A 12,556-nucleotide genomic window follows, 5' to 3' on the forward strand; every position below is an offset into this window, starting at 1 on the left:
TCAGTTGATCTGCTCAACAGCATCGATTACCTTTGCATAGATACTGAGTAGGAGGGGGCCAATTTCTAAAAATACTTCCAAAGGACAATATACTTCAAATAGAATTCAGTATAATTCAGATGGTTTTCAGGATTCACTCTTACTTTTTGTTATCTTCTCTACTACCTCATTGCAATGCAAAGGAGGTAAGCAAAATCTCAGATCCTTTCACTAATAAAGAGTCTGAACTCAGCCTGGATAAAGTGTTCTGATACCTCACCACTTTTTCTAACACCTCACCCAAGATTTCATTTAAAAAAAATCTTTCTAGAGTAAGGAATGGGTTTGATTAAAATCAGACTAAATGTGGCTTTCCCCAGAGGTTAAAATTTTGCAAACCCAAATACCGAGAATTGATTCAAGCTCATATGTACATCCTGTGAGACTTAAACAAATTGCCTTAATTTCAGCCCCAAAGATCTGCTAGAATTGATGTGATCTGAATCACATCAGCTTTCTCCTAAAATGTAACGAACAGAGTTTTTCTGCTAACAGGTCAGGCAATTTTAATGCCAGTTTGTGATTTTGTGCAAACTGTAACAAACCAAGAAATCACTTGACAGAAATGTGCCGTAATTAAGCTAAAACTAAAACGATTTTTCTCTAGTGAGGGATAGTAAAGAATGTTGTTTACCTGCAGTATTCGATGTTACAGGCCTTGCAACAGCTTCTGGCTTAGTTTCACAGAGAAAGTCATCAATGGAGGGGCTCAGGAGGGGTCTGCTCTCCTGTTGCTCATTCACCAGCTAGCAACAAAGAACCCCAGGTCACAGAGCATTCTTGGGATGCAGAATTTACAGAGATAAAACATATTCTCACAATATCATGTGCTTTATTTTTAATTGTGAGAGTAAGATGTTGCAATTAGAAGATGCACAAATAGCACTGGGATTGAAATAAAAAAAGCTTTAGTTACTCTTTTGGGGCAAAATTATATTCCAGTTTAACAAATCACACAAAAATAAAGCAGCAAGATGATTTTTCCTTAGCAGTTATTGCATACTATTGCTTATAGGGCTAAAGTTACAGGGCCTGATGCAGCTCCCTTCAAATCCATGGTGAAGGTGCCCTTCTCTTTCACCAGGAGGCTAAGAAGGGCTTTCTTTTTTGGAAGTGGCCTTTTTTTCCCCCACAAGTAACATGCTCCCTCACAGAAATTCCACAATAGCATTTCACCTTGCAAATAAGCATTAGCCCATTAAACAATAACCTGCTGAGGCAGGAAACATTTCTCTGCCGTACAACAACATGTGAATGACAGTGAATGGAGCCTGGTGAGTGCATGAACTTCCTGCATGAGTTCTGACTGTGGGAAGACTCATAAAACACCTTTTATCTAGGAGCAGTTTTCCATTTTTAGTTGCATAAATGCATTGGTGTTCTGCTACTTGACAGAAATCTCTGTATTTTGGGCTATTTAATGTATGACGAATTAAAAAGACAAAACTGTACAAGTCTCAGGAATAAAAGTCTCCTCTTTGCCATCTGTCTCTGATTAGAGGATCAAGACCTAAGCTGAGCTGGAGGGATGTCTGATGGCGTGCCCTGCACTAACTTTATCTTAGTATCTTAAGTTTTTTCTCTGAAAAAATGTTTTCCCACTGTTGCTTTTGTCTGGAGCTTTTTCAGCTTTATTTTATCCCCTCCATTCTTCTTCTTGCCCCTCTGTTCTAACTCTTTTTCCATTGCTGAATTTTCAAAATTTTCTCTCAGATAGATTTGAATTTTTAAATTTAGGATGCTAACATGGACTAAAAGTGGCCAAAAAGGGTATTTACTCATCCTCATATTTCTTAAATACTGGCCCTGAGCTACTCCAGAGCAGGATTATCTCTAAAGTTATTACAGCAAACCAGATTAGGTTCACTGCTGTTCAGTACTTGATTTCTGCGTTGCAAAGCTGCAGCAAAATGCTGGAGCTATTGAAATAACAAGCCCGCTATTTTGATGGATTAAACATTTAAGCTGATACTGCTGTGTGTGTGCACAAATGCTCTTTCCCAGGACCTCAGAGTTTCGCACTAAAATACCAATTTCCATGAGCACCATGGAAGCCAGATGAGTGATTGCCTGCCCAGATGAGTGCAGCACAATGTGCAAATGTGGGCTCTGAATTTAGAAATCTGTCCCAAACTCCAAATGTACAGTGCTAAACCCAGACTGCAGATGCACCTCACCAGGGACCTAATCAGGGGGAGTTTGACTCTGGATTGACTGTCCAGGGTGCTGTCTCATTCAATGCACAGAAGGCACTTGCTTAATTTGGTAAATCTCATCACTTGACTGGAAATTGCATTTATATCAACTGCACACCTTTGATTTCCATTATCCCCAGGTCTACAAATTTACCTAATGCTGGTATTTAAGACTAAAGCAGACCTAATTTTTCTTTTTATGATTTGATGACAGTCCTTACTCATGACTATTTTTGAAAAACATGAATGTGGATGCCTCAAGAGTTAAGTCTTATCCAAACTACTTTTAGTATTTTAAAATTTTATCCAGATATCAGTAAAAGTTGCTTGTTATATTTTTCTTTCTGCATTTACACAGCATAAGGAAAAGTCCTAGACCATTTGGAGAGGGACAGGAGGGAAGAAATGAGAAGTTCTGTAGGAATCAGTGTAAATATAAAACCTTATAGGAAGTATCTATAAGACTATCAATGGGGTGCATTATCACATAAGATTCAGGTGCTTATCAAGTTTCCCATTACATTCCATGGAAATTTTCTTTAATAGGAAAGAAAGGGGAAGGATGAAATGACGAAAGATTATGAGAACCAAAGCACCCAAGATCACTCATTGCAGACAGTGAAGAATAGAAAATCTTAAGATGAACTGGAAAGGCAACTTATTGCCCAAACCTGCTGCAGAGGTCAGAGGATAAACTCTGGGAAGACCAGAAATAATGCTAAGAATCAGAGTTGTGGAGGGGAAGGAGACAAGAATCAATAAAGATCTGAATTTTTCCAAGGTCTAATTGAAGCATGAGGTCTGATAATTTTTTTCCCTTTTCAAAGATGGTTATCATGTCCTTAGAATTTTCTTTATTATGTTTATTAGATTTATTACATTTTAGAGGAAGACTAAAAGAGTTTGACTTGCTTAGACTGACAAAATGAAGATTGAGTAGGAATGCAGCTATTCTTCATGTACACACAAAGGGACAGTGGTCAGATGACACTGGAGGAGGAAAGTTATGTCAGCTGTAGAGAAATGTTGGCCCGATAACAGAGTTCGAAACTGGGCATGAGTACATCTGGTCGGGGAATTAAAAGAACTGACCTATCACAGCAGTGAACTGTATGAACAGTATTCTTTTTTTTACTGTAGGGGGACAAAATGCCCACCTATTTAAAATGGCTTTTGCCAAGCCTTCTACACCCCTGTTTATGACATGACTGTGACCCAGAGGATCCCTCCTAGTCCTGTGTCCTGTGCTCCCATGGCTAAGGACTAGAAGCTGTAGGAATGTCTTACTGAAAGGTTTGCTCCTGTGAAATAGAATCTGCTTTTAACTCAAATATTTGGGTCAAAACAGATAGCAAATACATGACCATGTCTACTAATTCTCAATAAACACAAATTACGTGTGTATAGCAATAGAAAATATAAGAAAATATACTATTTTGATGTGAAGCAGACATTTAATGATGAATTAAGACTTAACAAGTAAGAGTGCCATGAGATGATATTTTTATTTGTAGAGAAGTGGGCAGTGGGGCAGGTTTCTGACATTATTGTGTAAGCAGTGCCACTTGTTAAGCCCTTGGTCTCACACTCGGTATTTCATTTTGCTGCCTCATATACTGTACCAAATTTATCCCTCACTTAATACTGCTCAAGTTATTAGAGTTATATCAGGCCTGAATTTGGAGTAGTGCATAAAAGATTTATGAGATGAAAACTATGATCTATATTAAACCAATAATTTATGGTTCTCAAGCACCTTTCAGGTTGAAAATCACAGAATGCCTTAAAACACTCATGAATCAAGCCCGGCACCACCACAGAGCTGAGGAGTATTATCTCTGTGTTGCAGATGAGGGAAGCAAAGTGAAATTAGGAAAGTCACCCAGCATCTCTGGGTGCTGGAGAAGCAGCACTTGGGGGCAGGAGCAGGCTGGCCGACCCCACACCGGATTTATGTGCCCAATATCTGTACACACACCAAGGGGTGCAGACTCAGCCTGGGAAAATGGGGGTTTCTCAATACTAATTTAGCCAGTGGGTGCCATAAATTCTCATAATGTCTCTAGGAACTTAAATTTGCTTTATAAGATTGACTTTAATTAAAGAAGGAGCCCATGCACTCCTTTAATTGAGGGATATGTGAAATCTGTGGAGGCTGATATTCCCTACTACCAACACATCTGAAGAGACTCATCCATAGTATAAGATACTCCTAAATTCAAATGAGTCTTCTAGGAACAGCCCAACAGAGAAAGGTGGTTTTCTCATCCCAGTACTGCTACTGGAATTTGTCATTCCAAAAAGCATGTAAGTGGGGCTTCTGGGTGCTTCAGGAGAGATATTGGGAGAGTCCAGAGAGTCTGGTATCAGCCCCACTGCTTCAAAATACTCAAAGCAAGGATCATTTAACAGTGACTGTAAATTATGGTCCTTCCATCCCATTGTATATACTCTCTTACTGCATTCCTGATTTTTATCTGTTTGCAATGCACAAAGCATGCTGGTTTGTTTCTTTTTTAAATTTTACTAGGGCAAAACATAATGCTAGTCTTTAAGATAAACTATTTAGTCTCTAAATTGGGGGAGAGGTTTCCAGTCAGGCAGCTAATTAGCACCTATGTTTTGAGCACAGAGTGAACTAGTTCTCTTAAATTAAGTGCCTAAATTCCCTTCATGTTCAATAGGGAGAGATAAATGCCTAGAAAAGCAACTCCAGAGGGAGATTGTGCCTGCCCAATTTAGGCTGTCCCTCAGGAGGCTCTCAAAGGCACCTAGCTTTCCCCCGGCTATATATGGGATTTATTTTAGAAGGACTGGCTCAAGAGGCATCTAAAATTTATATGTAATTCGCTACGGAAGTGAGTTGGATTGGATTTTGGATTGAATCCATTTTTTCACCTGAGCCTGATTGAATTACTCATGGCACTAATTTAAGAAGCCCCAAACTACTACTGGGTAGTCCCCTGTACAGTTCAGCAACAAAGCTGCTCCTGGGCACTGAGACTTTTTCCTGTACTGCCCAATCAGGGTGGTGAGAGTGTGGTTGAGCTGCATCAGTGACATGAGCTGCTCCAGAAGGCTCAGAGAGTGGTAATGAACCTGTGGTCCTGAGCATGGGAGAAGGCAGGAAACATCTAACTCAGATTTTCTACTGGAAAAACTGTATTTTTGAACTTTGTTCTGAGAAACTTGTCTGCTCTTTGGGCGAGACTGGACAAACAGGTAAAAGAGTCAGATCGATTCCAGCAGCTTGTAAGTGTTATGCTTAGGCAGAGGCATCAGCTCATTTCAATCACTAATAATTTTTATGATACACAGCAATGGTTTCCTGACAGACAGGTTTCTGCACATAGCTGGCACCCCAGGATCTTTGGTGGCACTCACTGGGGTAAGAGGAAACAAATCAATTGATTTCTACTACCTGGCTCTTTCTAAAAACTAGTAAATGGGAACCACAACTGGAAATTGAGGTTATTGTTTTCTAGAGCATAACTGGAAGTACTGGCCTGAGAGTTGTGCCTGTGGATCACTATCCTGGCAGGGTAAGAACTGGAAGACTTCTTTTTCTGGTTGCAGAGGGATGTTTGGAGAGGGAACTCCTGACAAAATCAATGGTCTTGTGATAAAATTTAAATTGCAAGAGTTTTGGTTTTCTTCTTTTCTTACTTTTCTAGTATGTTAATAAAGATTTCACAATCAAAATTACTGCTTCACACGCTTTATTTACTCTTGTATAGTAAGTGTGATTACTTCTTGGCTTTTTACATCATCCTTGTGCCAGAGTGGTACATTAATTTTTCTCTGTCACTACTATGAATGTACTCATATTCCGATTAAGCTGACTTGAGAGCCAAATATTTGGTTTTCACCAGAAGAGAGAGTCGATTCACACAGCATCTAGTGTAACTGACTTCCACCTCACATGAATTGTGGGAAGCTCTAAAACTGAGATGAATTCATTGCACCCTCTTGCAAAGAGCACTTTGGTGTTGCTGCCTCTCTGAAGACCAGCCCTGCTCTCCAGTGCTCTGTTGCTCGGTAGTAGGAAGGGTGTGGAGTGGCCTGTGAATCAGAGGTGGCAATTTCTTACCTGAAATCACACAAGCCAAGTCACCCACCGGGACTTATGGCTGTCAGGATTTGTGTGGAGTCAGAGAAGCTGTGGGAGGATGGCTATAGACACTGCACTGGATATTGAATTCAGGTGCCAGCTGTATTGTTTAAAACCCTTGTTTATGTTGCACCTCCACAAAGAGCAGTTGCATTGCTGGGTGACAGCTCTTGTTGTGATCTCTGTGTCACACCAACACCCTGCCTGTGTTTCTACATGCTGAACTGTGCAAGTTATGGTGTATTGTTGCAAGGTAAAATGAAACATCTCACAGTTCAATGTCTCCTTCCCTCTGTTCCGCCTGGTCTGTCTAAAGGAGGTTTAACATGCGAGTCATGTCTGGCTCATGCCTTTTGGCCTGGCTCCAGCAAAGCACTTAAACATGCTCTGCAAAACTCAAGGTTAAGCACATGCTTAACTATCCTGCTGGACCAGAGCCATGGGGGAAGAAGAGGAAAGTTACTCTTGTCATATTTTAACTGTGACTGACAGTTTGGTCTTTAGCCACACAGAAATGTGATTTATTGTAAATCTGCCTGTTGCATTCACGCCTGCATGCTCCACGCACTTTCTTAAGTTACAGGAAGGTGTTATCTAAAATGGAGTGCCTCCTCCTCCTGGGTGTTAGAAGATTTCATTGCTCATTTGGCCATGAGTTTTCTTTGTGGTGTCACCTGGTGATTTCTGTTTTGGCCTCTCCCCTCCCCATACCATTATCTAGGCTGAAGATCTACAACAGGGATCAAAGACAACATTTTGTCATCACCACAGATAATTTGAGATCATTGCTGTTTCTTTGCATATGGGCTGTAACTGCTTGAAAAGCACATGGATTTTTTTTTGTCCTTTCTGTGGATTTTTCTTCTCAAACTATGTTCTGTAGCATATCTAGAGTCAGGCTATGGTTTTGGATGTGCTACTGTGCTGATCACAGGAATCACTTGGCCTCTCCCTTTAGGAATCTGTCATGGAATGTCTGGCTGCTTTGGGATGTTTTCAGCAAACTGAAGAGCTTGAAACTCATAAGCTGTTTGTGAACTGCAATTCAATAGAACACTTTCACTGAAAAACCAGCAAGTTCAGTGAATCTAGAACAGTAGCTCATGGTTTGCAACTCTTTATCAGGACAGTATATTCATACCCAGAGTATTCATGAATGAAGAGCCAAGAAGTTTCTGAAAAGTAACTCCTATTAATTAATATAAAAACCAGAGCTAAACTGGTATATTATAATATTCACAAAAAAGTTTGTCCAATCTTTCTGTCCTTAAGGAATAGTAAGGCATTTTACAATGTATGAAACAGTATGGTTAATTTTTTTACTTTATTAAAAATATGACACCATCAATTCCCATGATAATTTCAAATTAAAACTGTTATTTCATGGAAAAATGTATTTAATTTATGTGACAGAGAAATCTACATAACTTTAGGAAAGCAGCCAATTTATGACTTTTAAGTATATTGTCAAGGCAATTTTATTGTACTCATGAGAGTATTTCTGCTGAAATTATGCATATGGCCCTAAAAGCAATACGTGTTGAGCAATATTTAATTTAGAGGTAAAGAACCAATTAATATTTGTACTACTAAGCATGCATTTATTCATTTTTTTATTTCATTTTTTTTGTTCTTCATGTATTTACCCTGTCCTAATAATAGATGAAAAAGAGCTATCAGTAGGACTTAGGTTGTGTCCCCTGACAAACTACTCAAAGCTTTTATAATAAATCAGATTTGAGATGTATAGAACATACTGCTTATGAATTTATCATTAATCCTTTAAAAAGAATCAAAAAATAGGATCTCAAGCCTAGTTATCCCAACATCACTGAGGAAGTCGCTACTGTTTTTAGAGGGCAGATTGGAATGTACAACGAATTCAATCCAGACTTTGATAATGACAATGATTCAAACTGGCATGATTTTTGTCTTTTTTACCTGAATGTATTCCACTTAGTTAAAATGCAGTGAATTCTGGTTTATGTTTGTGTGAAAGAGAAGGGAAGCTAGTTACATCCACTGGAACATCCCACCATTCTGTTATGATGTTACTGAGAAAACATTTATGGAGTGGGCTGGAAGTCAGTGCAAGCCTAATGCTAAGAAGCTTAGAATGAACATGATTGATTCAAATGGGACTGTTAACTTTATATGGAAAAGTGTGATTATGCAATCAAATTCATGTAGTGAGCCCTTGATACACACATCAGAAAATCTACTAACAACATTGGGAGCTGAATATTAGCTATCTTTAATCTGTTTCCCTTATAAAATCGAATGGGAGCATTTAAAAATCTCTTGTTAGAGATTATAAAAAAAAACCCAAACAACCCACCAAAACCCACAAAAAAGCACCAGAACAAAACAAATATAAAAAAAGCCTAACAAAGCAAGCAAAAAAAGAAAACTAAACCTAAGCAAAAACACACCACCACCACCAAAATAAGTAAACACATACATACATACATACAAACATATATAAAAGCAAATGAAAACCAAAACAGTGGAATTTAGGCAGTGGAAATGTTTGAGTATTTTATTCACAAGCCCTTAAGCAAATTTAAATGTGCTTAGATCAACTAAGTGTTGGCATGCAAATGAAGTTCACTTAAAAAATAATAGTTCCTACTCTGAATACTAACTAATACCTTAAAGACCATAAAAAAGCCTTAAGCATCTGGTGGAGTTAATTGGGGTGTAGTCACGCAACATATCTCTTTTTCTGACGTGTGCTGTAGCCTGCATTTTTCACAGGGGAGGACAAATTTCAGCATGTTTCTTATAATGTAATTCCAGCTTTTTAAATTTCTTCTTTCCAATTCAAATTCTAAACCCTAAGTGTTCTGTAGGTTAACTTCTTAAATTATAAGTGCTCGAGATCAAAACTGCTCTGAGCAACGTCTGTGTGGGTCCTGTAAATTCTAAGTAGACAGCTCCTGTATTTTTCAGTCACAAGCAGAAGTGGGGAATAGCTTTCAAGATATATTTTGCATTTCTTTTTCCTATTGGTGAAGTTTTCATGGAGTCCCATTTCTGTTCCATATAACTCCAGAGTATATTTGCCACAGGATTGTCATGGATGTCAATCCCTCCCTGCAGTTCTTTATTTCTGTTATCTTTATAGGGATCCTACCATGAGTAGCAGCTTTCCAACCTGTGTGCTCTGATAAGGAATCTAAATTAGGTGTGATGGACCTGGGACAAATAACTCCTGTGACACTGTGAGATTCCTTTTGTTTTTGCTGGCAAAGCACTTAAGCTTTTTTACTGCTCAATAAAGCAGTTAATCATATTTTAAAGTATAAGTCTGGGTCGAAGAATGTGATTGAATCAGATCCTTTGAAGTTCACTGACCTGTAGAAAATTGGGAATTTCATAGCTGACTGCACAATTAAACTTTGACTTCAGGGCATATTTAGGTTTAAATTTCTCATTAGAAAGTAATTCTGAAGCAAGGTTTTTTTCTCCTGACAAATGCAAAAAAGCTGTGAAGAGGTTAAACAAAAATTTTATTTTGCAATTAAAACCAAATTTATGCATGATTTTTCTCATTTATTTCTCTGCTTCAGGTAGAAGTAATTGGTTCATAGCTCAATATCCAGTTAATCTTTGAACCTTCAGCAAGCTTTCTTACACATTTTCTAGGTTTTATTCATATGAAAAAAATACCTTTTTTTCATTTGTCCCAGTCTCTTATGAATTATCTTTTAAAAGATAAAGGGAGACAGCAACATGGATAGAGTTATATTCTACAAAATCCTGTTAAAACTGAAAGATCACTCTCTGGATGCTTAAAGTATTAAATTTGGCAGCTACTGAATCCTTTTTCACACTAGTAAGTGTAAAGAAAGTGACTTTTATGGAAGGTAATTGAGACAGAAAGACTGGATTACAAAAAATAAATACTGAAAGGTCTATTCAATTACCAGGAATACCCCTCTGCTTACTGTAGTACATTCATTACTGCTGGAATGGTGATTGAGATTCCCAGTTGCCATCTACTGCCACTGCCCCACAGGAGTCTGCAGTACTTTTTTGGTTCATGTTATTTGAAAATTTGCCTCCAGATCTGATGATATAAAATAATCCAGGAATTGGAAACTTCATTTAAATTTAATTCACAGTATTTATGTCAAAAGACAGGTGTCATATTTTACAAGCTGGGCTTTGCTAGGAGCATTACAATAAAATGTGACTATTTATCTGTCTTGTTCTGTGCTGGATAGGTTTTTAACATTTTACAGAGGAAGAGAGCAAAGAGACACACTTTAAAATACAAACTCAGGGGCCTATGTACATTATCACTATCAAAAAGAGGTTTTAGAGACTCTTCTTTATGTATCAGATTCCAGTTATGCTTCCTGTGGAGTCTGTGTCCACAGTCAGACATAATTAATCCTCCATTCATCAAGGATTTTGGAAATGGGAGATTTTTACTTTTTTTTCTCTAAGAAAAGCCAGTGCTCCTCTGTCTGGGCTTGATCCTTGAATTTCACTTGCAGGTTTTTTGCTTAGGTGGCTGTGATGTTGGAGCAGCATAGATACCCAATGTACTTAATTCTTCCTGCGATGTGGATCTGCCCACACTGGGTTTGGTGGTGGTGAGAACTTTGGAAAGACCAGACTTTATTCTCCTGACCCATCTGTCTTGGGAAGTTTGCAGTCAATTTGGAACTTGTTCCACCCTGTGAGCAGCAACCACATCCATCTGTTTCATCATGTAAAGAGCAGAGACAGACACTGGGATGGGGATGGTTGACACAGCAGAGCACTATCCTGCATGGATGGTTGGGATGAGGGGTTCACATGGACACACTGCAGTGACAGCATCTCAAACCAACACTTCAGCCAGACAGTTAGGGGACAAATGACGTATGCAACGTGGTCGTACAGCTGCACATCACACATACATGATGCAGAGATGGCTATGGAAAATACTCACTTTTTCACTTGATTCTGCTTCCTTTTGGCTTCTGCACCCCTTTGGTGCATAGCAGGGAAGTAGGTATTTGTGTTTAGTGGAAGAAATTACACTGACTAACAGACACAAGCATTTTACTCATAAATTTATCATAGACTATTGCTGAGGAGACTGACAGACAGCCACTACAAATGGTGAGTTAAACATTTAATGAACCCAGGCTGAACTCCTGGCCCTGTTGAAGCCAATGGAAGTTTTGCATGTCAATTTTTTTTGGGTGCAGTGAAGTTTTAAAGGGGGCAGCATTTTATGTGGGTTTCTAATTGTTTGTTAATCACTAAGTAGAAAATCAGAAATGATGCCTTAAACAGAGCATGTTTTTCCTCTGTGCAGTTTCTTCATAGACATTGGAGTTCACCATGAACAAAACCTGGTGTTCAACAGGGGCTGAGGAGGAAGTGCCAGACCTGGTTTCCAAATTAGTAGATGGTATTTCTAGAATGTGTATTAGTGCAGCACATCTGCGACGCTCTGCTAGAGAAGTACGTGCTGGTGTGTGTGCATCTTAGAACTTTCTAAAGCACAGCGGCTGTTATCCTAAATCATGAGGGGAATAAAATAGGACTGTGGATTTTGCTTAAGGCTCTCACATAAAACAACTTCCAGCAATTTCCATTCCTGATGAGCTGGAAGTATTTGTGTGCAGTAAATATCGGCAGGAAACTAAATGCACTTGCCTGGGGAACAAATTCATGTACGTGAGCAACATGAGGGAATAAAATCCACTCTTGTAGCAAGAGTGCTGTGATTTACAGTTGTGTTCAGCCACTGTCTTCAAGAAACTAATGGAACCACCTTGGCAACTCCAAGGTATGTGTAAAGTTTAGTGTGGGGACATACGTCCTTCCTTCAACTGAAGGTGTAGAAATGAAAGCAATGAGATGTGCAAAGTCACGTATTCTGATCCAGACCAGGAGCAGAGCCCCAGTGAGAGCTTAGGAGTGGGATCTGAGATATTGGAAATGACACTAATGTGAACTGGTTGTTTCTTATTTTACTATGCACCAATGGGAATATTTCATATATGAATTGCAGATGAGTATTTATGGCAGGACAATTGATGGCATGAGTTAGAACCAAGATTTTAAACTAGCTTTAAACAACTTTCTGGTTACTGAACTGGGGAGTAAAATGCATTTTCGTTTAAATTTTCATGTCAAAACATCTAAAGCCCCATTATTTACCCCAGGCTACTTCCCCCCTCAGTGAAGCACTGGGATGCCACTG

The 12,556-nt window shown here is 38.8% G+C and overlaps 1 protein-coding gene across 10 annotated transcripts in view; it reads right to left on the bottom strand.

The window, feature by feature from the left end:
* Positions 1-12,556, bottom strand: part of PEX5L (peroxisomal biogenesis factor 5 like) — a 108,177-nt gene that overhangs the window by 27,782 nt on the left and 67,839 nt on the right. For 6 of the 10 annotated variants that reach the window (XM_039557307.1, XM_039557306.1, XM_039557309.1 and 3 more), the window contains 2 exons: positions 11,291-11,329; positions 674-785 (listed from right to left, as the gene is read on the bottom strand). In XM_039557307.1, coding sequence (XP_039413241.1) covers positions 674-785; positions 11,291-11,329 — 151 coding nt within the window. The remainder of the gene's footprint in view (positions 1-673; positions 786-11,290; positions 11,330-12,556) is intronic. The other 4 variants (XM_039557312.1, XM_039557315.1, XM_039557311.1 and 1 more) reach the window with 1 other exon arrangement.

Source organism: Corvus cornix, chromosome 9 (assembly GCF_000738735.6).
Source record: "Corvus cornix cornix isolate S_Up_H32 chromosome 9, ASM73873v5, whole genome shotgun sequence".
NCBI classification, from domain to species: domain Eukaryota; kingdom Metazoa; phylum Chordata; class Aves; order Passeriformes; family Corvidae; genus Corvus; species Corvus cornix.